The sequence below is a fragment of the Falco cherrug genome, chromosome 11, assembly GCF_023634085.1.
Source record: "Falco cherrug isolate bFalChe1 chromosome 11, bFalChe1.pri, whole genome shotgun sequence".
NCBI classification, from domain to species: domain Eukaryota; kingdom Metazoa; phylum Chordata; class Aves; order Falconiformes; family Falconidae; genus Falco; species Falco cherrug.
The window spans coordinates 5,112,048-5,137,023 of NC_073707.1; the positions used below are offsets into that span (position 1 = coordinate 5,112,048).

General features: G+C 58.8%; 2 protein-coding genes across 3 annotated transcripts; both read right to left on the minus strand.

Annotated features, from left to right (window-relative positions):
• Positions 1 to 177: 177 nt before the first annotated feature.
• LRRC3 (leucine rich repeat containing 3) lies at positions 178 to 3,380 on the minus strand. The gene is made up of 2 exons (XM_055724119.1): positions 3,002 to 3,380; positions 178 to 1,627 (listed from the first exon to the last, which is right to left on the minus strand). The coding sequence occupies exon 2, from the start codon at positions 1,623 to 1,625 to the stop codon at positions 762 to 764; it is 864 nt and encodes a 287-aa protein (XP_055580094.1). The 5' UTR covers positions 1,626 to 1,627; positions 3,002 to 3,380; the 3' UTR covers positions 178 to 761.
• Positions 3,381 to 3,746: 366 nt separating this feature from the next.
• Positions 3,747 to 23,297, minus strand: TRPM2 (transient receptor potential cation channel subfamily M member 2). Of its 2 annotated transcripts, XM_027806933.2 has the most exons (33): positions 23,082 to 23,297; positions 21,309 to 21,575; positions 20,884 to 20,969; positions 20,250 to 20,418; positions 19,590 to 19,770; positions 19,035 to 19,201; positions 18,417 to 18,597; positions 17,813 to 17,874; positions 17,443 to 17,643; positions 17,011 to 17,113; positions 16,650 to 16,771; positions 14,956 to 15,306; positions 14,357 to 14,494; positions 13,589 to 13,718; positions 13,149 to 13,294; positions 12,879 to 12,991; positions 12,536 to 12,749; positions 11,846 to 11,964; positions 11,396 to 11,528; positions 11,096 to 11,267; positions 10,450 to 10,633; positions 9,992 to 10,173; positions 9,709 to 9,841; positions 9,503 to 9,590; positions 8,761 to 8,848; positions 8,192 to 8,343; positions 7,577 to 7,653; positions 7,385 to 7,486; positions 6,972 to 7,058; positions 6,684 to 6,789; positions 6,035 to 6,136; positions 5,408 to 5,524; positions 3,747 to 5,137 (listed from the first exon to the last, which is right to left on the minus strand). In XM_027806933.2, exons 2-33 carry the CDS (start codon positions 21,501 to 21,503, stop codon positions 5,012 to 5,014), a joined length of 4,527 nt encoding a protein of 1,508 aa, XP_027662734.1. In that variant the 5' UTR covers positions 21,504 to 21,575; positions 23,082 to 23,297; the 3' UTR covers positions 3,747 to 5,011. The 2 variants fall into 2 exon arrangements, 1 of the variants encoding a protein (XP_027662734.1); XR_008734531.1 differs by lacking the exons at positions 3,747 to 5,137; positions 5,408 to 5,524; positions 6,035 to 6,136; ... (17 more) ...; positions 14,357 to 14,494; positions 17,011 to 17,113 and having other exon boundaries at positions 15,172 to 15,306.
• Positions 23,298 to 24,976: the final 1,679 nt, after the last annotated feature.

Consider the following 24,976-nt stretch of genomic DNA (forward strand, 5'->3'; position numbering starts at 1 on the left):
AGCAGGCTGGGGTGAGGGTAGAGGAAATGTGACCTAACAGGAGTCACACTGGTACACTGAATTTAGGCTTGTCTGCTGTGGGAGGGTTTGAATTAGGACAAGCGCGAACCCCTCAAGCACCACTGCCCTCCCCCAAAGCCCAGCTCCCAGTGCAGCGCAAACCCGGAGGGCTTTTCCTATGTGCGGGGCTTTATTGAGGAATCCAAAGTTTGGGAGATCAGCCCCGGATTGCTGGCTGCAAGCAGAGGGTGCTGAGATGCTGTGCGGGGGCTGGGGCTGATGTCCTGCTCCCTGCGAGGCTGGTCCCTCACTGGAGCTAGGATGGGGTGACCCTGCTGCACAGAGAGACCCATCCCTCTGCACCCCAGGGTCCAGGGACCTTCTGGCCCCACAAAAGCCTCCACCCTCATCTGTCTCCCCCCAGGAGCTTGCTCTTTCCAAACCACATAGACCACGACCATGTGGCTGGGGCTGCTTCCCCTGCAAGCCCAGCTCTAGAAGGGGAGAAGGGGTCTCAGCAGGGGGTTCCTCCCCAGGAACCTGGGTTCCATTGACAGGTCTGCGTGGGGTGTCCCCGGCATCCCTCCCCCACGTGGTTTGCTCACGCTCAGTCCAGCATCACTAGGGAGGGGCAAAGTCGGTGGCACTCATTTGCAGGACTGGAACAAGCACTGGAAAATCCCATAGAGCAGCTTTGAAGGCCACCAGGTTGCCACTGGCTCCCTGCAAAGAAGCTGGGAACAAGGCGCCCCAATCCTGCACTACAGGGCAGTGCTGGTGGTCTCTGCATGGCTCGGGGCACTCGGCAGTGACTTCAGGTAATCCACGTGCTTGCAGGTGTCCTCTCGATTGTGCCGGACATAGCAGATCACATAGACAATGACCATGGCAAACCAGCCAAACATGGTGATGAACATGGCCACATCCGTGGTCCTCTGACGCACACTGCAGAAGTTGACACCGGCATCCAGGACCTGGAGCAGCGGCTTGCCCACGTACTCCTCCCGTGGGGCCGTGTGGCAGGTGATGTCCTGGACAGAGTCGGGGTCCAGCCGTGCCTCCCACAACACCTCCTGCAAGGCACACTCGCAGTGCCAGGGGTTGTTGGCCAGCCGGAGCTTGGCATTGAGCGCCAGCAAGGCCTCCTTGGGGATGCTGCGGATGCGGTTGCTGGAGAGGTCGAGGGTACGCAGCCCGGCAGCCACCCCTTTGAAAGCCGCCCTGTCAATCTTCTCAATGGCATTCCTGGAGAGATCGAGTTCCTCCAGGTGGGAGAGGTGCCTGAAAGCATTGCTGGGGATCCTGGTGATGCTGTTGGCATCCAGCTTGAGGAACACCGCGTCTTTGGGGATGTCCTTGGGGATCTCCTCTAAGTGCCGGGAGCTGCAGAGGACGGCCTTTGCCCCTGCCCGCTCCGTGCACTGGCAGCTCGGAGGGCAGGAGCTGCCCCAGGGGACGCAGAGCAGGAGGCAAAAGAAAGCCTGGGCGACGCTGGCTGCCGGCATTGTCGTCAGGGTCATCTTGCACCCAGCCAGCTCGGCATGGCTGCTGGCAACTCCCTGGTGGCTGCAGCAGCTCCCGGGCAGCAGGGCAGCTCCTCTGCGCTCCTGCAAAGCCTCTCCCATTGCTGGAGGAAAGCGGTGGGTGGAGGGGATATGACACGGCGTTATTTCCTGGAACACCGCTTACGTCTCTTGTAACGTGCCCTGGCAAAGCAGTGACAGGCTGGGCTCAGGGGCCCAGAAAACAAGGGCAGAATGATACTGGCCACTGTCTTTTCCGGGACCACTTAATTTGGCTTAAGATTAATGATACCTGGACACAGAGCTGCAGAGATGAAAAACTCTCCCCCCCACCCCACCCCCATCTGAGCAAGAGACCACCCAGGCAGGCAAAGGGGCTGCAGGACGTGGGGTGTCGAGACCCAGTGTTGCCTCTGCCCCTGCCTGCTGCCAGTTCCCTCATGGGATGTGGTGATTTGCTTCTGGAGAACAGCAGCAGTAAATTCCTATCTCACCAGCCCCGAGTGTTAAAAAAAAATGATGAGTCAGACTCCCCAGATCATCAGACTGGCTTAATCACCACTGTGTTTTTAAATAACAAGATGTGGAGTTCTTTTGCTTTCCCCATCTGGTCCATGACCTGGTACAAGTCACGTTTCCAAGGGTTTTGCCAAAGCAGAGGTTTGGAAGTGACTTCGTTTTTTAAAGTAAAGAGTACGGTTTAACAGCCCAGCTCCGGGAGCTGGAGCTTAAGAGAGGAGCCACTGACTATCCAAGTAAAGGGGGCAATCTGGGAACCTCAAGGGCCACCCCAGCCCAGCTGGGGAAGAGTCAGGAGGTAAAGCAGGTAGGCCTTCTTTCCTCTGCCCTTTGGTGTCGCTCACACCTCTCCTGCTGCCTTGGTCAGGCTGGGGGGAAGAGATCCCCAGGTGGGGGTGGGGTGGGGGGAGGCACAGACCCTGGCAGACCCTTTCACCTGGGAACGAAATTGAAATTGTCCACAGTGATCTCATTAGGAGACCAGCTGGGCCCCAAGTCATTATCCCCCTGGCACCAGCATCCTTCTGATAATGGCATCCTCCTGGTAACAGCATCCTTTAAGCACTGGCATCCCTCAGGTATGAGCATCCCCAGGGTACCACTCGGGGGATGCTCGTACCTGAGGGATGCTGCCGGCAGACCTGCCGGTGGACCTGCCCAGGGCCGTGGGACTGCGCAGTGGGCTCTTCCAGGGGAGACGAAGTTGCGCTGCCTGGGAACCCTCCTGGCCCTGCAAACGCTCCCGGGGTCCGGCCCAGCCCCGGGGGGGAAGCGAGTACCACGCTGCGACGCCGGCTCCCACCGCCCGCCCGCGCCCGCCCCGTACCACCACCCGGCCGGGCACCGGCGGCCGGGGGCGATGCCCAGCCGCGACCCGCGCCCACGCCCTGCCCGGGGCCGGGGCCCCGCCGGGCTCCGCGCAGCACGGCCGCCGCCACGGGGCCCCGGGGGTCCCTTACCCGCTCGGCCGGGGGCGGCTCCGCTCCGGCTCGGCTGCGGCTCCGACTGCGGCTCCGGCTCCGGCTGCGGCTGCGGCTGCGGCTGCGGTGCGCGGCGGCTCGGCCGCGATCAGCCCCGGCCCCACCTGTTGCTGCGGCTGCCGCCGGGGTCCCGCTCCCCGCCGCGGTGGCACCGGGCCGGGCGGGGCGGGGGGGGGCCGGGCGAGGAGCTGGGCGGTGGGACAGCCGGGCAGCACAGCCACGGTGCCAGCGTCCGCCCGGAGCCCTTTCGTGCTGTAATTGAGTGATGCTAATTAGGTTTCAGCTATCGTTCTGAGGCTGGGGGCGCCGCTCGCTGGTCTGGGAGCTTTGTCCGCGGGCGGTGCGAGGCACGACCGGCTCTTCCCCCCGCGCGGTGCCCCCGGCCCGGCCCGCGCCTGCGCCCCCGGCGGGACGGCGGGGGAGACCGGCAGCGGCCGTCGAGCGGGCGGAGGGCGATGGCAGGAGGTGCTGTGCCACCGCCCAGGGCCGCGGCAGAAGGTGCTGTGCCACCACCGTGGCGCGCAGCTTGCTCCCCAGCAGCCCCTCATACTGACTCCTGCCGCGCCACATTGCCTCTGCAGCCGGCACCGGGGGGTGCATCTGCAGGCAAAGGGAGTTTGTGCAACAAGGCTGGGGATGGGAACACTCAGACTGGGCTCGTCACGGATGTGTGCTCCCAGCTTAAACAGCTGCAACAGACCACCAGCCTTTAATTATTTAATATATGGTTTATTGAATTGGGTTGACTAAATTGCCAGTCTGGCATCCCACCCCCACACCAAGCCCCAGTGCATCACCGGTGAAATTGCAGTTGCGCTGTGGTGGCCACCAGTGTGGGAAGAGCAGTCCCAGCTGTCCAGTGCCTGATCCATCAGGAGAGGTGGGGGGCACTGAAATTCACCCCCAAACCCCCCACACCCCCCCATCCCCCCCAAGCAGTCCTGGGCACAACATGCCATGACATGTGGGGCTGTTCTGGGCTATTGTCAAGAAATGCCTCCACTCCGCCTTGTTCTCCCTGTAGCAGGCAACAGCCAAGGTGAGCAAAGGACCCCATAAGAGCAGAGATGCCTGGGATGGACACACTGATGTCATCGCTCCTGTCCCTACCAAGGGACCGCAGCACATGGATCACCTGGGTCCCAGCAAGCTGCCCCTTTCCATCCATGTGCACAAGGGGACAGGGGCAGGCAGGTGACATTTAGCTGGTGCCTTGGCTCAGACAGAGGGAAGGAGTTCAGTTACAAGGTGGTGCTCAGCATGCACGCGCAGGATCACGTAACAGTATGGGACACAGCAAGTGGACCTGTGCAGAGCTATGAAACCATAGGTATATAAGCCAAGAGCTGCTCACACCTTCAGAATTGCTGGGTCACAGCTCAGGACCATGTTGTTGGGTCTGAGGCAACCAGAGTTATGGGGACAGCTGCCACGGGAGCGACTTGCAGGGCAGTCAGGGCCTCTAGGTGCAAAAGACCCCAAGCCTTCTCCAGAGCAGTCCTCCCAGAGCTGTGGCAGTGGGGCTGCCGGGGCTCAGAGCAGGAGCAGGGGAGCAGAGCTGCCTGATGGATATCCCAGGTGGAAGAGGAGCTGGGGCTGGCAGGTCCTCAGTGCCCACAGCGAAGTAAAGAGCAGGGTGGAGCTGAGAGAAGGAACACCTTGCAGGAACAGCCCTGTGGCTCTGCGTGGCCCCAGCCCTGGGCTAGTGCTGCGGCTGATGCGGACACACCAAGACATAAGCTGGGGCTGAGCCCTGTGGCTCAGGTGACTGGGATGCTGTGTAGGCTCTGTCCAGGCAGCCCCTGCTCCTGGCTGCTGGGAAGGGAATGGTTTTCCTCCCAGAGACCTGAAACATATATTCATGGAGGCAACCAAAGTACCTAGTCTCCAGTAGCTGCCCATGGTCTCACAGGTGAGCTGGGGTAGAGCTGCAGGTCCCAACCAGAACCTGCTCTGCGGTAGCAGGAGCCCTGGCCTGTGCTTGAGGACTCAGTAGTAGGCGCCAAGGAGGGTCGAGACCTTGTGCAGGAGCATCTTGTGGTTGGCGTGCAGGGGGATCCTCTTGTCCAGCACCTGCCAGCGGATGCACAGCTCCGGGTCGCAGCCCTGAAGGAACTGGAAGGGGACCAGAGACATCAGTATGTGCTGCTGGCAAGGGCCCATGCCAGCCATGCTCAACAGCACCTCTAGTCCCCATCGTCCCACCCTTTCTTTTTGGGATCCCCGTTGCAGTGCCACCCCATGTTCAACCCCATGTTCTTCCTCCACTGCATGCAGCTGGAGCAGCCCACTCTTGATGAGGGTGAGGTCTGGGTCTGGAGATCCGCCTCCCCTGCCCCATGCTGAGAGCCAGGTCAGGAAGCCACGGGGGCGAGATAACCATACCGAATTCAGCCGCTTCATCTCCACGTCGTTCTGGCTGTCGAAGTGCACACTGACAGCAACCGTCTCGACCCAGGCATTATCTGTGTTGCGGGGATCGTCAAAGTACCCCTTGTGTATCTGTGTGTGGTGAAGAAATGCCACGTTAGCAGAGCCCTCATCACCTCTCTGAGGGCACTGAGAGGCCCCGGGGGTGGTGGGGCATCGCCCCACATCTCCTCGGCCCTGCTGGAGTCCAGTGCCCTGTGCCCACTGCAGCTGGGGCCACGGAGAGCAATGGCAGCAGGCGCAGAAACCAGTATGTGCAGCCCATCCCCAGGGTCCCTGGGCTGCCTCGCAGACCTTTGCGCAGTGCGAAGCCATTATGGTGTGTCTCCTCCTCCCCCCGCCATTCCTCCCCGATGGGAGCAGTGGCCCAGGGATGGTACACCCTGGCCCTGGACCCTGGGGACACCCACATGCCCCTGTGCTACCATGATATCCACATGTCCCGTACAATGGTGGTGTCCCCATGTGCCTGTTCCGCCGTGACGCCTGTGTGCCCCTGTGCCAGGGTGATGCCTGCATGCCCCTGTACCGCTGTAACACTCGCATGCCCCTGTACTGCCGGGACACCTGCATGTCCCCCACCTCAGTGCCTTGTTTCAGCAAGTTCTGGAACTGGGGCCAGAACTCCCGGCGCAGGATCCACTTGAGCTTCAGTGGGAGCGTCTCGCCCGGCTCCAGCGACCCCTGCACCAAAGCAGATGTCAACAGGGGAGGCCTGCCACCAGGCCAGCCCAGCCTCCCTCACTGCCACCAGCTTGGCCACCGGGCAGTTTCCACCACTACAGAAGATGCCACAAGATCTGATGGGGGAAGCAAGCAGCGGCGGTGCCTCCCTCCCTCCCTCTCCTGCCAGAAGTCCTCAGCTGTGCCCAAGCAGATGCCTGAGTTTGTCTGATTCAGTCTCTGCACCTCTCTGTCAAAGGACGGTATGCCTTAAGGCTTAACACACCTACATGAAGGACACGTGAGAAGTGAAGCCATGGAGGATGAGGAGAAGGGAGAAGCAGGAGACAGAGGGTCAGGGTGGGTGGGGGTGTGTAATGGGACCACTGCTCGCCCAGCACTCCGGGCAGCACAGTCCTGCGCGCAGATGCAATGCAGGAGGTGCAGAGGTACCTCCTCGGACGAGGCTGTGACTTGTTGCTGTTTCTCCCTTGCTGCAGGGCATCCACCCAGCAGCTGGTCCCTGCCTCCCCAGATCCTTCTGCACCAGGTTTCCACCAGCTCTTACCCCAGGCAGAGCCCAGACTTCTGACAGCGGGTACTGAGCTACTAGGACTTCCAGCATCTTCTTCAGGCTCTTCCTTATAATGGATCCATCCAAATTCCTCCTCCAGCTGTGGGAGAGGCCCTCGTTACACTGCAGCTGGAGGCAGTCTCCCCCTGCCCAGCAGTGGCTGAACAGGCAGCGGTGGGTTTGGCAGGTGCCAGTCTCTCTGAGCTGGCTTTGTGCTGCCTTTCCCACTCCACCTCCGCGGCCCCATCCTGGAGCAGGACACTTCTGTCCCCATGCACTCACCGTGTCACAACAGGGTGCAGAGCGTGGTTGGGCCCAAAGCAGTGCAGCCGCCCACGGCCTCGCAGTCCCGTCCTGCCCATGGGGTTCCTGGCAGGGTGAGAGCGAGCAGGCTGCGACAAAGCCAGGGTCCATCTGCACCCCCCATCACACCGATCAAAGCCCTGTACCACTTCCCCAAATTTCCCACCACTGCACTGCACCTCTTCTAGGGTGCTGGGTAATTTTTTTTTTTGGGGGGGGAGGGCAGCCCTGAGGACAATGCATGCCATTATCGCTGCCCCACCATTAGCCACAGGAAAGCAGAAAGGGGAAGGATGCAGCCCCCCCTGGATTCTCTGTCTCCCCGTTGCTTTGCCTCCAGCTGGGCACCGCAGCTCCCCCCGGGCCTGCCTCCCCCCAACGGATGCGCTCACAGCGGCAGCCCGTCCTGCACGGTGTAGAGGCCGTGGAAGCTCTGCCGGTCGATCAGCCCGTCCATGGTGTTGTAGTTGATCTTCAGGAGAGACTCCAAGGACCTGGGGGGCAAGAGGCAGCCCGGCAGGGAGGGCTGGCTCTGCCACCCCGGGGAAGGGGCAGAGGAGCAGGGAGCCAGCAGGGACACTCACAGGCTGAACGGGTCCTGCACAGCCATGTCCTTGTGGTCTGCTGAGTAGGCAGGAGGGTCGTAGAGTGGGAAATCCACCTGCAGGGCACATGGCCATGTCAAGTCCCTCCTTGGGTCCCTGCTCTGGCAGCAGGACCCCTGGGGACACTTTCTGACCCAGTCCCTTCCTCTGCCCAGCTTGTGGCAGCACTCCCCAAGGCACGCAGGGCTCTGGGCTCTGCTCAGGGGCTGAGATGAGGGTTTTGGCTGGAGGACTGGTGCCTCTCACTCATGGCCCCCTGGAAGCCAGCACCAAGATCCTGTCCCTGACCCTGAGCCAGCCCCGCTTCAGGAAATGCAGACCCAGGTGGCTGTACCCTCTGTCTCCCAACCGAGCATCCTCAGACACCCCTAGCACTGCAGATCCCAGCAAGAACAATGCCCATTCGCCTCTCCTTGTCCCTGGGAGGTCCTCAGAGCAGCTGCTCCAGGAAGCCACTTCTTCCAGGGCTGGGAAGAACAGGTGTTCCCAAGTGTGACACAGGTGCGACGACAGGTCTGTTCCTATTCCCATCGCTACTGGGATCTGCCCCATCGCCCTCTTCCCAGCCCCACTGCCCAGGGTCACAGCTCCTACCTCCCAGGGAACCTTCTCATCCGGCACAGGGAAACGGTGTGTGTGAGACCCTGGGTACAGGAGGTTTCGGGCAAGCACGTGGTGCAGGGGCTGGGTCTCCTCAAGTTTCCTCTCCAGGTCAAAGGCTTTTGTCTCCAGGGCTTTGCTGGAGCCTGTGAGGCAGACACAGACAGCAAGGCCCCACAAAGCAGCGTGCTGAGTCTGGTGCCGCGGACTGTGGCTCTGCTGAGGGGCCCAGCTGGGTCTCTTCTGGGGATGCTGATGTCCCCAGGTGACCTGGCCCCTGAAATCCCTTCTGGCAGGCCCTGGAGGAACTCCTCCAGGGATGCTGCAGTGGAGAGCCTCAGCCATGGGCTGCAGGGAGGGCTCTGGAGTGGAGGGTGGGAATGGCCGCAGGAGGGGCTGGGTGGCCTCACAGAGCCCTCAGACCTCCCTGGGCCAAAGGAACCTCTCCTCTGCCTTGCTGCTTAACAGAGGGGTGCGAGGGGCTGCTTAGCCCTGGCCCGTAGCCCATGGGTGGTGTCCTGGGGTTCCTTGGTGCTGCTGGGGTGGAGACAGGTTCTGCTTACCCACGGGCGGCATGTCCTCGCCTGAGCCAAAGCCATTGCCCTGCAGCGCCTGCATTATCCACCTCAGGGCCTGGGCGCTCTGATGCACCTGCATGGGACGCAGTGGGGTCAGCCCTCTCGGACCCCCGCTGCCCCCCGGGCTCCCTTGCTTGAGTACTGCAGGATACGGCCCTGGCAGGAGGCACTGCTGCCCTCGGCTGCTGGCCGCTCACCCCCCCAGGGCAGCAGAAGTCCTTGCTGTGGCCCAATGCTCGGCTCGGAAAACTGCCTCCAGGGAAATATTTTTTTCACGGCACGTGGAAATGGAAGTGGAAACAGCAGCCATGCTGCGGCTGTCTCAGAGAGGAGACGCTGGGGCCTGGTCCGGCTCCCCGGGCACCCCACTGCTGGTGCGGGGTGTGGAACAGCTTCACGGGGAAGGAGCAGGGAGTCCCCTGTCTCCAGGAGGTCTGGAGGGTCCCCTGAGACCAAGGAGAAGAGCTGGGTCTGGTCTAACTGCTTGGGTGACCAGCGGAGGCAGGGGCACATCCCACCACATCCCACCTTCATCCTGCTCACTTCGGAGTCAAATCAAACAGAACATTTCCCATAGACCTTTTCCTCTTGGATGCTACTGTTTGGCAAGGAAACTCAAACTTGTTTGCAGGGGGATTGATTCAGAGGGGCTTTCCCTTGTGCTTCTGTTGACTCAGTCCCTGGAAAACCCCATCTTTCTTAGGTAGTTGCTCAACTTCTGCCTCACCTGGTCTTCCAGAGAGACCAGCCTCTGCTCCACCAGCCCTGTCCTCTTCACCCGGTCCAAGTCCAGCAGCTCTGCCAGGACATCAACCCTGGAGGGACAGTGCAGAGAGAAGCCCCCTCAGCAGCCACCTCTGCGTTGATCCCAACTCTTCCCTGCCCAGGACACTGAAGGACAGAAGGATGCCTCTGCCTCAGGAGCGCTGGTACCTCTGTGCGATGTCTTGGATCTTCTGCTCTGTGTTCTGCTTCTCCTGGCACTGCTGGTGCTGCAGATAGTTCTCCTTCAGGTACATCTCCCAGGAGAGGAGGGCAGCTTCCTCGTTCTTCTCCAGCTTCTCTTCTGCCAGAGGAAGGGGACAGCAGTGCTGTCAGATCCCCAGGCGTCCCCAACCCCAGTACCACAGCCTGGGCGCCAAGCTTTGTGCCTCGGTGCACAGTGCCATGCCCCGGGGAGGGGGCGAAGGGCAGGAGGGGAGATGCTGGTCCTCACTGAGCTGTTTGTGGCGCGTGGCCGGCCTGCGGAGCAAGCCTCGCCGGACCAGGATCTGCAGGTGGTTGAGGAGAATGAAGGGTGGAGGCGCAGGTGGGCGGCCGTGGTACTCCTCGATCAGGTCGTGCCGCTGGAACTTCCAGATCTGGTCTGTGTGAGCCTGGACCTGCTGGAAGGTGTAGCTGGGGAAGAGCCCAGGCGTCAGCCGTGCCGTGGGAACGAGAGGTCACATCATGTCTGTATGGTGCCCCAGCTCCTACCTGTCTCTGACCAGCCCTGGCCTGCACCAGCCACTTCCACCATATCTATGGCCCCCCGCAAGTGCCCTGTGCTCTGTCAGCATGTGCCCCAGCACCCTCCTTGCACTTTCTCAGTGTGCGGTGCCCTGGCCGTGGCCAAGCCTGCAAGCAAAGCCAGCTCGATTCGCTGTCAGGACCATGGGGACAGGTCAGACTCACTTGAACATGGCAATGAGGAGGTTGAGAAGAAGGATGTTGGTGAAGAGCAGGTACAGGCACAGTAAGATGACCGTCAGCCACTCTGGGAAGATGGGTTTCTTGTTGTCCTCATTTGTCTCTGGGCACTTGGGCTTGTAGGGGTCGGTCCCATTGGGGCTGCACTGGTCAATGTTGAAGTTGACCCCTGCCAGAGAGCACAGCGTGACGCTGCCGCAGCCAAACCTCATGTCTCAGGGAGCACGCTGCGCTCTCTGAAAGTGCCCAGCACCAAGGGACTTTAGCACTGGGCAGGGATTTGACCTCGACCTGCATCATCCCAGGTGCTCTGCTCACTGCCACCAGCTTTGTGGCACCGAGCTGGATCGACCCATGCTCCTGCGCCTTTGCTAGGGTGCTCCCTTGCCTGTGTGGGCAGATACCACTCCTGGGTTTGCATCCACGGCAGTGCTCCCAACATGCCGGAGCAGAGCTCCATCCCCACACCCTGCCATTGCTCCCTTCTGGCCTCACGTTGTGCTTGGAGAGGAGCCCCTTGCAGAACTTCCACGCAGGAGCTAGGCAGACTGTGGCATGAGCTTGGAAGCCCTCAACCTTGCCACAGCCACCCTGCTCATGCCATGTGCTGTCACAGGCTGGTGTCCTGTACCATCAATGTAGGAGGGAATCTGCCCGAAGATGGTCAGGTAAGAGTGGTAGACCACGCCACGGAAAAGCCACTCCACACGTTCCTCATTGTGGATCAGGATGGCCTGCTTGGCGACGCCGAAGGACACCACCCACACTGCTAGCAGGAAGAGGAAGAAGAAGACGTCCTTCATCTGCAAAGACAGAGGGGAAGCAAAATTGTGTCCTGGAGCAAACCTCACTCCAGGGTAGGATAACACAGGTGGCACATCCATCCCGTGCTCTAGCTGATCACCCTGGCAGGAGGGAGGGCAGCTCTCACCATGCGCTTCACAATGATGATCTTGGGCCCCAGCGTTTTACTGACTGTGAAAATGTGCATCAGACGCAGGCAGAAAATTATAAAAGCCAGTGACAGTATGATGCGCCCGGGGTATAACGTTGATGGAATCAGCCTGGGCACAGAAAAAAAGGAAAGGAAACACCTCAGTGTCGCCAGTGTGGGTTTTTTTCTGATCTCGCAGGATTGTTTCTGCAATATAAGCGCGCTTCCCCAGATTGCTGGGTGACAGTTGTGGCATGAAAAACTTCTTTCCTAAAAGCAGCTGAAAGCAGAAGTGGATTGATCAGAATTAATCACATGGCAACAAAAATCTTCTTTGGCCTTTGGAAGAAGAAATTGCAATTGAAAAACCTGCACAATTCTTACACTAGTTTTGTAGCCTCAGCTGTGGCTTGAGCCTGCGCGCTGCCGAGTAGCTCTGCAGCTCACCTGCAAGTCAGCCCTGTGATAAAGATGAGGATGGCGCAGATATCTAGCTTATTCCAGAAGTCCTTGAAATACAGGGAAGCCATTTTCACAACGCCAAACCCATCTGGATCATACAAGAGCTGTTTGGAAGAGAAGAGGGGTTGGTATTTCAGTGAGAGCCTTGTAGGATACTCGTGTGCCCTGTGGATGGGAGGGACCACAGAGACCTGCTGCCCTTCACGGGACCCTCCTGCTTACCTGAGGTTAACCTGAGCTTATGGGGTTTTCTACAGGGGCATGGAAGGAGCGTGGGGAGAGATACCTGAGACATGGGGCTCTTTAGTCTGGTGAAGAAAGCCCTGGGCTGTTGAAGCAAAAGCTGAAAAAATCAAACGTCAAGCAAAGCCTGGAAATGCTTCTGGGAATAAATACCCAAGGAAGGAGGTAGCCCCTCCATCTCCTGACGTTTTCAGCTCAAACCAGCATGTTTTCCTGCAAGTACCTGGCACCAGGCCAGACGTAGCCAAGGAGATTCTCTGGTCTCGGAAATGGGGGCATCTGGCAGTCCCTTCTGCAGGGACCTTTCCGAATGGGTGGTGACATGAGAAGCAGCATGGGAATATGAGCTGTGCAGGACCTCCCAGGAGCACCCAGAGGGGTGTCTCTCCCTCCTCTCGCCTCCTCCCAGCCTCTGCCCTGCCTGCCCCATACCTGGCGGGTCTCCTCGCACACCAGGGAGAAGAGCCAGAAGTAGATGAGGTACTCCCGCCAGGACGGCAGTGGCTGGAAGTCAACCATCAAGACGTAGGCAAAGAGCAGGAGAAAGGTGAAGTAAGAGAGGATGTTCATGAGGAAGATGACGATGGGTGCTGTGAAGAAGGCTCGGAGGCGCATCATGCAGCCCATGGGCTGCAGCCTCTTCTCCCTGCAGGGTGCAGGGGTAGAAGCAGGGCTCAGCTGCCTGAGGAGATGCCACGGCACCTTCTCGCAGCCAGCTGCAGAGCGAGGCTGGAGGAAATCCCTGCCTCGGTGCACACGTGCCCCAGCTGCATACCTGAAGGTGATAAGGCTGGTGCAGAGAAGTGGGAAGAACAGCATGCATGCGATCACCCGCCAAATCCCATTGTCCACGCACATCTTTCCCCACCAGACTTTGGTTAGAAAGGCCTGTAAGGAGGGAGGAAGAGGAGCGCTGGTTACAGGAGCTTCTGCCATCAGAGCGGGGTTGAGGGGCAGAGCCCCACTGCTGCTAACAGGGAGCCCTGGCTCTGGGGCAGGGAACACCTGAGTGCTTCCCCTCCAAGCACCACTGCTGGGAACCCACCTGGACACCCCCATGGGACACAAAATTCATGTTTTTGGCCTCCAGTGCCAACTGCAGACAGGTTGTCTTCCCCCAGGCCTCAGAGACACGGGTGAGAAGCTTCTGGGCTCTCTCTTCATCCTTGCGGTAGCAGTCTGTGAACACGCCTGGCCAGGCAGGTACCAGGGAGACAAGGCTGAGCTCTGGGCCAGCCTGGGGCTCAGTGCGGTGCTCTCAGGGTCACCCTTCACAGCTGGATCCGGACATGGCACCACACAGCAGCACCCTCTGCACTCCCACTACCTCCAGGGCACAGCGCTCACAGCACCACGACCCCAACGGCGGCAAGGGTGCTGGGCACCACCCATCCCACCCGTCACCCCCGGACACCTCCTGGGCAAAGCTAGCCAGCCCTGCAGGGCACTCGAGCAGCTCCGGGTTGCCGGACCCCTCCCACTCACCGATCGCCTTCTGCTCGTACTGCTCAGCCAGGGCCAGCATGGCATCGGTGCTGTCGGTGTCTTCCTCCTCCTTGGCGAGCTCCTTCAGGATTTTGCTGCAGGCCAGCGCGGCAGCCATGCAGTCCTGGCTCTGGAGCAAAGAGGGCAGAGAGAGTGGGGCTCCTGCACCCTGCCCCGCAGGTGCCAGCAGTCCTGCCAGGCCCCCCCCCCGCTCCCACCGGAGGGGAGGAGGGCGTCCCGAGCAGACCGCGCTCAGGGTGGGCAGCTTGCCATGCAAGGGCTGAGCTGTGCTCCCCTCTGGGGACAACCCTGCTGTCCCTGTGGGAAGCCTCGGGTGACAGGACAGCGTGACTCCACAGCTCTGCACGGCGTCTTCACCACACCCCCAGCCACACTGCCTCTTGTCCAGGGATGCTGTTTATGGCTAGAAGCCTTCTCCACCCCAGCTGCCATGCGCCTGTGTCCTGCCTGTACTGCGCTGAGCCCCCCCTCAGCCTTTGCAAGGCAAAGCATGCTTCTGGGCCAGCTTGCCACCTCTGGCTGCAGCGTGTGTTTTGGCTGGGAAGAGACGGACCTAGCCTCGTGGTGTGGCTGGGGATGAGCATCAAGTGTCCACAGGCTCACTAGCTGGCTCCCATTTGGCTGGGGGTCAGGCTCGGGCACTGCCATGTCCCAAATCCCAGCAGGGGCAGTCTTTCCTTTTGGGGCTGGGAGGTCTGGCTCCATCTGAGCCTCTCAGCTGTGACCAACAGCTCTGGGCTGTGATACCTGGGCCCAGATGATTTCTGCCAGCTCCTTGCGGTTCTGGACCACAGCCCAGATGAGCAGGTCTCGGACTGGGTCCATGGTGAAGGTGACTCGGCCGGCAGAGCGCTTGTAGAGGGACCGGAGACTTGACCCCTGAACCTGCAAGGTGTGCAATGGTCAGACCTCCTGCCAAGAGGCTGCAGAGAGCAGAAAGCCCCTCAGCACAAAGCCACCCCCAAACCCTGGGTGCCTGCCTCCACCACCCATGGAGGGGCCTTTGCTGCAGATAGCAGCGTGGCCAAGACTGGACTCATCCTGGAAATGCTGCTTTTTCTAGGGTGAGGATCACGTGGGGATGTGCCAAGCCTGTCCAGTGCACCCACCCCACCGGGTCCTGCCCACCGGCATTACGCAGCCACAAGGTGCTCCAGGCGTAGGAGGATGGGAGTCATGCATTGAATGTGGGGCAGATGACTTGGACAGGGCTTTAAGGGACTTGAAGTGGGATTCTTGAGCAGGCAAGAGGACAGAGACCGAGCTGCAACCTCCAAGATGGCTTCTTGAGCCAGCGTTCCCCTCTCTAATGCAACCCCACCACCGCGCAACCTGGAGATGCGTACATTCAGCTTGATGTGCGGGACAGGGATGGAGAGCCGGGGCCGCTCCACGTGCTTGGGCTTGGGGTAGAGAGGCTGTGTGGAGCAGCCCAGCAGCTCCCGCAGCACCTGGGAGACATGGTGCAGTTGGATTTTTGGCATTTTGGAGCCAGCTGCGTGCTCTCTCTCCTCCAGCAGGACCTTCTGCAGCTTGCTGTGAAACAGGCAGGATGGTGCCATGTTGTCGTAGAGGTAAACCAGGGTGTCCCAGGTGACAAACTCCTTGAGACGCACGCCCTGCTCCAGGAACAGCTTCACAAACTCTGGCTTGTTGGAGATCAGGGCAGCTGCCATCACGGGGTGGAGATCTGTGGGCTGGCAGGCCAGAGGCAGAGGTGAGAAGCTCCAGGGCCCCAGAGCAGAGCCTCACGTGTGGGGGGGAAGTTTTTATCCCTGAGCACACAAGGAGTTTTGGGGTGTGAGAGAGCAGCCGGGAGGCACCTGGACTTGCAGGACATCCCCCAGCGGCATGCTTGTGGGTTAGTGTGCCCTCTCCTCTGGCAGTGAAGCCCTCTGTGCCCTTGGCTGCCGGGTGGAGGGATAGGGTAGGGTAGAGGGTAGACCCTCTTTCCCCAGCTCACGAGGATGCACCAAGCAAATGAACGGGACCTCACAGGCTTGTCTCCTGTGCAATGCCTCAGCTGAAGGACTGTGGTGCTGCCAGCCAGATCTCAGCCATGGGGAGATCAGCTGCTCCTGGTAGTCACCCAGCGCAGCCTTTGTGGGGTTTTCCTTTCCAAGGCAACATGTCCATGTGCTTAGAAGTGAAAGCAAGGCCCGTGGGTAAGGGGGGAGGTGTTGTCCCAGCAGGAAGGTACCTGCTGACCTTCTGCCATAGCTTGGTTTCAGCCCCAGTTTTTCATGCCAGCCCCAGCGGTCCAGGGCTGCAGCACCTGCAACAGCCCTGGCCTGCATTGGCTAATCTGAGAGCCGGCCTCGTCCGCCCTTCCTGACAGAGCTGTGGATCTTTCTTGGGCTGTGCATTTTCACACCATCAAATATTTCCTCTTCAGCTTCCTGGTTCCCACCAGTCCTTCCCAGTCCCACAAAGAATATGGAGCTGGGGGAACCCAAACTGTTGAACCAAATAGGAAAATCCATTCCAAGTCCCACAGCCCCATCAGAAGGGACAGATAATCCTGCTCAGCTTTGACTTCTCAGCAGCAAGATCAGAAGTGGGACAGCAGAACTGGCTGGTGCTGCTCCCTGCCCCACTCTGTAGTAAAGTCAGAGCAGGGAAGCACCGGGCTGAGTGAGATCAGTTTAGAGACAAGTTGCCGTTTGACAACGTGGCATGAGCAGCGACCGCAAGGCAGAGTTGGCAAGAGGTATTTTGGGCTCTAGGCTGGTGAATTGTCTTTAGAAGACACTGGTTTTGAGCAAAGTACCAGTCATCTTAGTAAACAGTGACAGGGCAAATAGGGCCTTTACAAGCGGTGAATTGCAGGGTGTGCTCACCTCTGCTTTGCGTGTTTGAGAGCACTTTTGAAAAACAGCACAGATTAAGAGCCCCTAGCAATGTGGTGGGAGTTTAGGGTCCATGAGAAATGCCTTCAAATACTCTCCCTAGGCACAGTTGAGGTGAAAAGTACCCTCAATATCCACAGTTCTCAAGTGGGACAAGCCTGACTGGACAAACAGCACAGGTACTGCCTTACCTTCCACTCATGGTCATCCGTGAAGATCTCACTCCGAGCAATGTCCACCCTGTTCCATGCCACAGCTAATTTCAGCTGGTGGTCCCAGTTCTCACGACCAAAGTGGTCCTGGTTTCTGGATGCTGCATGCAAAGTACACTTGTTAGAACAGAGGTTCATTCATATGGTGAGAAGATACCACCTGGAAGCCCCCTTGGAGACCTGGCCCTTTGGGAGAAACAGCTCTTCCTGATCAAATGAGGATCACAAAGTTTAGGGACCCCTTTGGTGACCCCATAAGTCAAGGAGCTGCAGGAGGTGACTTGTGACCCCCATCCCATTCATCTTGCCCCACCGTCCCCAGCAGCTCCCCACCCCTCACCTTTGAACAGGGCCTGGAGGATGGCCACATCCACATCCTGCTGGCCACATTTGCCCTCTCTGAAAATGGTCAGGAGCTGCCGGCTCCGCACTATGTCTTGGATCTACAAAGGAGAGCCATGGGCAAGCAATCATCATCAGCATCTCCTCCCTGCTGCTTCCCACAGCCCCCTGTCCTGTGTGGGGCAATCCCTTGCTCCTTTCAAGCTGCCTTCAGACTCCCTGTGCTGGGTCTCCCAGACTGGCTGGGGCTGCTCCCAAATGGTGCCTCTCTGCCCAAGGCGAGCAGGCAGTGGGGGAGATGGATGGTCAGCAGAAGATTAGCCTTAAACTTCATGCTGAGAGCCTTCCTGCTCATGGGCAAGGACCCCTGGGGACCCCTTTGATCTCCTCAAGCTCAGCAAGAGGAGCTGTCTGCCTGCAAGAAACTCACTTTCTTGGTCCACTCCACCAGCTTGCCCTCAGTGAAGAGCTCATAGGTGTCAGGGAAGAACATGCTCAGCTTCTTCTGGATCAAGGCAATGGTTATCTTGGGCACAGGCAAGCTGGCCACCTGTGCAATGACATCAGCCACACGCCCAGACCCTTCCACAATCACACAGGGGGTCCCGTTGGTGATGGCATTGTAGATGGTCTGCAACAGAGCGGGGAGGTTGGTCCTAACCCCACCCAGAGGCCAGATGCATTTCAGCTGGTGTGCCACCACGCTTGCACCCATGCTGGAGAGCAGCACCCCAGGCAAGGAGCTGCCCCCTCCCACCACCCACCACCCCGGTCAGGAGCGGGCAGGAGCAGTTCCTTACATCAAGTGTCCCAGGGCCTCCTTCCAGCACCACACACACAATGGGGATCTTGATAGCAACGCCTGCAGGGAAGCAGAGTCCAGGGTCACCTCCCCGTGGGGCAGCACCCTGCCATGCAGCTGGATGCGTCCCTTCTGAGCGGTGGGGTGTGACAGACAGGGAGGGAGCACTGCCCCTGATGAGCCAGGCTCCAGGAGAGAGGAGAGACCCTCTCCTGGCAGTCATGATGCTGGAGCATGTGTTAGAATAAAAGATGATTTACACAGCAAGAAGGTCCCACCTGGAAGCCCCCTTTAGGAAAAATGGCTCTGCCTGATCAGCTCAGCATCACAAGGTTTGGGGACCCCTTTGGTGACCCCATAAGCCAAGCAGCTGGCAAAGAAAGGCTCTTTGATTTGTGTCAACGCACAATTCGATTCGTGTTTGTGAGGAGCAAGGTTCCACACTTATCCTGACAACCCTCTCAACCCGCTTGCCTGGATCCTCCAGGGAAGCCACAGCCTCCCCTCTCACCTGAGGCCAGGATGGGCACCCTTTCCCCATGGATGGCCCATCCTGCCTTGTGCCCTCCTCTGCCCCAGGCCTGGCTGCGTGTTGCCGTTACCTCCTTTCACCTTGGTCTGCTCCGAAATGAACTTCTCCAGCTTGGTCCTTAGTGGGATTTCCACCCCATACCTCCCGTGGGTCCCATCGTCCACCAGGATGAAGTGGGAGTGGTTGCTGTCCAGGCATGACAGGCTGCCTTGGTTCTCCTCATCCAGCATGTACTCGGCTGGAAAGCCACCCTGTAAGGTGCAGGAGGAGAGGCTCTGGGAGAAGCCTGGCAGGGCTGCAGAGGAGGAGTACCAGATGACCAAAGCAACCAGCATGTGGGACAGGAACAGGCCAGCACGAGCGCACAGTCTGGCCAAACTGCCGCCCCTGCAGCCTGCGTGTCAGCCTTGCCCCATGCGCTTCTGTTCCTGCTCCACCTGCCCTCACACCCACAAGGGTCCTCCCAGGAGAAGCACAGCACCTACACAAGACACTGGGTAGGGCAGAGGTGCTTCTCAGCAGCTATCAGCCCAAGACCATCACTCCTTCTGGCACAGCTGGGTTTTACCAGGGCTGCCAGCCGCAGGCACATCTTGAAGCACCCGTTCCCACCGTGGTCCCTGGCAGGACTTCCCCTGAAGTCCAGGCGTAGGCAAAGCAAACACATCTCCAGCTTTGCCTGGCTCACCATGGGGCAGATGAGGCTCTCCCGGTTGTACACGGTTCCCCAGGTGGCTATGCCAATGGTGACAATGTCGCCTTCCTTGTGGCTGCAGCTCAGGATGAAGTCTCGCACTGCCTCTCCCACCTGTTTCATCACACCGGCGTGGGACCCCCCCGTGATGATCCAGGCTCCTGGGGGTCAGAGAGGGGCTTGGGAAGGGAGAGGCTCTGCTCACAGCAGTCTCCTAGCATCCCCCTATATGGCTGCAGGAACACCTGGTCCTTGGAGATGCTCCATCCCCCAGGAGATGCCTTCCCTGCCCACTACCTCAAGCCCTGACAGCACAGGAGATGTCTTCTTCAGCAACGTGTTGCAAATCTCAGTCCAGCTCCCTATGAGCCTGTTTGCAGTGATTAAGCAAGAATAGTCCATCCCTGGTGGGGCTAGTCCAGATAGGGACCTGCAAGCCGTCAGGCCAGCTCGGCATTCCTACAGCACCCCAACTCGCTGAACCTGGCGTGGCCGGGTGACAGGCCCCTCTCCCGCTGCAACCATGGGGAGAGCCTCTGCAGCTCTTACCAGTGGTCTGGGCCACTTTGACCAGCCCTTGCCGGAAGATGTTCTTCAGCCTTGGCTTCATGATGAAGTTTTTGGCTCCCCCAGTGACTGAGATGAGCAGGTTGGGTGCATCAAGGCCCCAGTGCTGTGTCATGAGGTGGTAGATGACGCGTGGAGGGGTATCTGAGGAGACACGCACGTACTGCAAAAAAGGGAGCATAACATGCATTTTGGGTGAAAACAACAGGGTGAGGGTAACAGGGCACCCCCACCACGATTTCTTCTATCCCACCAAAGAACCAGGGGCTTCCCACGCTGTTTCCCAGTGGCTGCTGCTGCCCCAGGTCTTTGTGTGTGACCCTGTTCCCATTCGCTTCCCTGGGACTGAGCATTCCCAAGACGAACCTAAGGACGAGGAGAGGGGAATAGCCACCCCTTGAAGCAGGGGCCTCACGGCATGAAGGGCAGTCTCGTGGTTCCAGAAAGGGACTTGGTACAGGGCTGGGAGAGAGAAGGGATCCTGTCCCACCCCCCTAATTCCGCTTGGGTCAGTGTTGCCTTTGGGGCATTTCCAGGCCTCCCCAACATCTTCCCATTCCGGAAGGAAATAGGCGCCTTTCATCTGCCACGCATGACCTGACCACTGGCTCCCTGTGCACCAGAGACAGGAAAACAGGTCACCTTCCCCATCTTCTGTCCCAGGCCCGTGAAGTGGATATCACCGAAGGCATCTGTTGGCATTTCCTGGATGTGCCTGCTGGCATCCCATTCCTTCCCCAGGAAGATGGGAGGTTTGGCAGCATCTTCCAGGTGCTGTTCCCTGAGATAGCCGCACTCGCACACAACCCTCCTGAAACACACACCACCAACTTTTCCAAAAACAATCTAAACCCAAAAGGCAAAGCCCAGCTGGCCCACCTGCCTCAGCCCAGCACCAGCATCTCCCACCAGCTCGTCCTCTAGCTCAGACCTTGCGCAGAAACGAAGGCACTGCTTGGGGGCAAATCTAGCAAAAATTTGATATTTCCAGCTGTAGAGGTTTAGGACAGAAATATTAACGTTGCTCTGGATTGGGATGAAGTACAATGAAAATTACTGCATGCAAAGGCGTCAGAAAGGTTCCTCACTGGGACACAGAGTCACAGCCATGTGGTGACACAGCAGGGTGAAGAGCCAGACAGAAAGGCATTTGTGAATTCCCTTGACCCCAGCTTCTTTAACAGAAAGGTGGGATTTTCTGGTGCTGTAGGTTTTTCACCAAACACCCCTTCCGCTTTCCTGGCAGGCGAGAGGAATGAGGGACTATCTGACTCACCCAGAATCTGACGTCTGCGAGCTTTCAACAAAGTAGGTGCACTCTTTCTTCCGGATGTTTTCAGGAATCCACGAGATGAGATTTTCCTGAGGGAGCAGGAAAATCAGCAAGCAGTCAGGGTTTCTGCAAAGGGCCAGAAGTTAGGGCAGGGAGAAGGCACCCTGGTACTTGGAGCATATTTGGGTGCTTCTTTTGATGTGAAGAAAGCAAGCTCCATCGCTATCTGCAGGGACAAAGCCAGGTGTACTGCAAGGAGAGGAGATACGCATGCTGGACTTGTACCTCAGATGTTTGGGGGTTTTTCTGTCTGTCCCTAAAACTAAAGTGATCTAATGCTCCCATTAATGAATCACTGGATAACTCATTAACACTCTTTGGTCGTGTGTGGCCAGCTGCTCCCCTCTTCCAGCACCACCCGAACTTGCCTTTTCATTGCTGCCGCTGGGGAAATGTGCCTTCCGTCTGCTCTTCGAGACACTGCTGCTGCTCTGCTGGAGGTTGGGGACCACCTCGAAGTCGCTCATCCTCCTGGGGTGAGTGGCAGGGTCATCTCCTCTCTCAGGGCACACCTTGTTCAGTTCAGAGGGGAGCACCCTGGTGCACCGGCCACGCGCTGCCATGGCTGCTGTGTCTTGCCCCCCTCAGCCTCCTCTCTCCTGTTCCTAGGCTGGAAGGTCCTGAACGTCTCCATCCTGGGTGCAGCAGAAAAGAAAAAGGATACCCATGAACTTAAAGCACTGGGGTGCCCTCTCCATCATTCCCTGGGTGGAGAGAGGTCTGTCAGAAACCTGCCAGACCCTCGCCACGGTCCTGACACAAGGGCTACGTGGACAGTGAGCCAGCCTCAGGGTGCACTACGCTGCCCCTGAGCGATCAGCCTCTGCCAATTGACCCCACCACGCTCTGCCCACCATCGCAGCTGCCTGGCCATCCACCAGCCTGCAGCTCTCCTCGCTTGCTCTCTGCTGCAGGCAGCTGGGATATTTCTGGCAGCAGGGAGACCAGAAACCAGGTCTCCTGTGTGAGCAGCCCGAGCCTGGCCCTGCACAGAAAATCTGCACCAACACGCTGCCTGCAGACACAGGGCACTCCTCTGTAGGGGGGCCCCGTGCCCTCTGCAAAGGTGCCCTGAGATCCCAGAACTAAAACCCAGCTGCACGCAGGCATGCTGCGTGGCAGGGGCTGCAAAACTCCCGAGCTCTCCCACAAACGCTCACAGCCCCCATTGCTGAGCTCCTGAACTGCTGAGGCTGGAGAGCTGCTGGAGCAAGGGTGGAAAAGCTCCCAGGTGTCTCTGGAGCCCAAAGGGGAATGGGTGTCCTCTCAGGGAGCTGTGCTTAGGTAACGAAGAAGCACAGCACTCTGGTGAAGCTGTGGGTCAGCAGGTCTGTGTTAGGGAGGATTTTGGCTGCCTTTCTGCAAGACAGACTCTGCATCACACCCGAGGGAGGGTAGCCCTTAGGGGGGACAAGGAGTGGTGGAGCAAAATCATGGCTACCCTTGTGTTTCCTTCAAGTTTCCTTCCCCCAGCTCAGCGCTGCCGCAGGCAGGGAGCAGCAAGGAAAAGCCTTTTTGCCAGCCTCCCTCCCGGGCTCCCTCCTGGGACCACACAGCCCCACCAGCCTTAGGAGCCTGATTTTGGCAGACTGGCTTTCTGCATCAGCACAATCCACTGGCAGAACTAATTGCTTGAGAAAGCGCCTCCTGAATAAGGTCAAACACCCCTTAATCCTTGTTCCTGACCCGCCAGGGTGGGCAGGCTGGTGGGGGTCTGGGGCATGGCCACCAGCAATACAGAAGTCCATGCTGGAGGGGCTCTCACACCAGGTCCTCCATGGCCACCATGGGGCTGAACAACTGCACTGATAGAACACCCAGAATACCTGTCCTTAAGGGCACCGGGGTCAAGGGCAGAGCCTCTCCTGCAGCACACACTGCCTGCCCCCCATCCCTCACCAGCTTGGCAAGCGCCACGGGAGTGGGGCTGAACCTCTGAGGGGTCTGGCAGCCTGTCCCACTGCAGGCAGCACAGGGCCCCTCACCCAGGCACCAGGTCACCCCTCAGCCGCACTGGGTGGTCACAGCACCCATGGGAAAAGGAGCACCAAGCCCTGACGGCAGGCACTGGACGCTGCCTATGACCCACGGCCACCCCACTGCCCCTCCACCGGCACGACTGTCAGCAAGGCTGCCTGTACCTTCCCTGCAGCATCCTTCGGCCACATCACCAGCTCCTGTGCTCCATGAATGTCCAGGAGTCAGACCTGTGTCCCTGTCCTCCAGCGGGTCATTTTGTCACCGGAGACACAGGCGATGAGCAGAGAACGGGGCAGAGCTGCCTGCGAGCTGCCTGCAGAGAGGAGGAGATGGCAGGGCTGCTGGCAGCCTCCCAGCAAATCAGGCTGCAGAAGCGGTCCCTGCCGAGAAGCTGCGGCGTCCAGGCAAGCCCCGAGTTTGCTGGAGCGGCTGAGTCACGCTCCCCACAGCAGCGATTTCCACCCGCAGCCCCCAGTGCCCACCCTCCGCTGCTGTCAGCCCCACGCGGGGCGAGACGCTGGTGCCCTGGCCCCTCGCAGCAGATGTCGTGGGCAGGGGCTGCACAGGGGGCAGCGGGGACCCGGCACATGGGTGCTGCCAGCAAGGAGCAGCAGCTCTGATGGAGGCTTGGGTGCGTTGCTGGTTTGACAAGTGTGATGAAAAATCCCTTCCCTAACTATCAATTTCAATCAGTCTTTATAGTGCCAAAACGTATTAACTTTATTTGTATATATACATGTAATATATATATTAGTTGTACACTGTGATGTGATGAGATAGTGGAATTTTACTGGAGACTTTGGTATCGTTCGTGCTTAATTAAAACAACCGAAAGAGCGGCCCGGCCCTGGAACAAAGGGTTGTGCTGCTGGGAAGCTCAGGGCTGTCCATGAAGGAGAAACAGCTTTATCCCTGGGACAGCCACGCTAACGCCGCCCCCCAGCCCCTCTGGCACGTCTTTGAAACCCTCCCAGCATCATCCGGTGTCACAGGTCCCCACCGCCAGCAAGACCGACTGCAGGGACACTGGATCAACAGGCGAGTGGCAAGAATGCTGCAGAAACAGAGCGGCTTTGCAAAGTTCTGCTGCAATTAGCGATTGGTAGCGTGGGTGTTGGTGATTAGCCAAGCCGTGTTGTACCCGAACACTGGAAGGGTGTAAGAACCCCGTGTAAAACCACACTTGGGTGCCCTGGTTTGGCTGGGACACCTCATGCGTGTGAATAACCACTTACCCTTGTAGTTCTCTGCTTTGCATCCCAGCCTCTCGCCTCAGTCAGCACAGGCCAGGTGAGAATTTTCGTAACAGAAGCCCCAGGTGAGGAACCTCCCTGTCACACCAGAGGCACCTCATTTCTCCTGCTCCTGTTAAGTTCCATGCCCTAAGTGAGCTGGCTTCTCCACTGGATTTGCAGCCACTTAACTTGCATTTGCCATAAAATTTTCTTAACAAAACCAGCATTCAACTTCCTCAGGAAATGTGCTAAGCAGCAAAGCCAGGCCAGGAAGGCAGCCAAGGCAGTAGATGCTGCAGCAGCAAGCGGTTTGGCCAGCTGTGGCTCAGCGGCAGGTACACCAGGCAGCCCAGGCCGCTGCATCTCAGAGTGACATGAGGGTCCTGCAGCAGTGGGCCCCAGCCAGCTCTGATGGTTCTTGCTGGAGAAGACTGTAAAGCATCATGAGGCAGTGCCGGGAGACAGCTGGGAAGACAGAAGTTGCTGGTTCTCAAACTCGGGCATGTCCTGCAGGGCTGGGGCCAAAGCCCTGTGCTCCCCTTTGCATTGTGATGGGCTCAGGTGCTGGGGCAGTGCATTAAACGAAGAAGCAGGGTCCAAAGGAAAATGCAGTGGCGCGATCACATCCTTTAGCATCCTTCCATCCAAAGCATGTAAGTTAGCCTGGACCATCTATGCAATGAGTTCTTCTGGTTTCCTTGAACAAGAGCAAACAGCTGAGACATTTCACTGGGAGAACAGATGCCACTAATAAGCCAGTAAATAAAATCCATGTGCAATGCTTTACAGTTCAGTTGTAATTAACTCTGCACTGCCAAAAG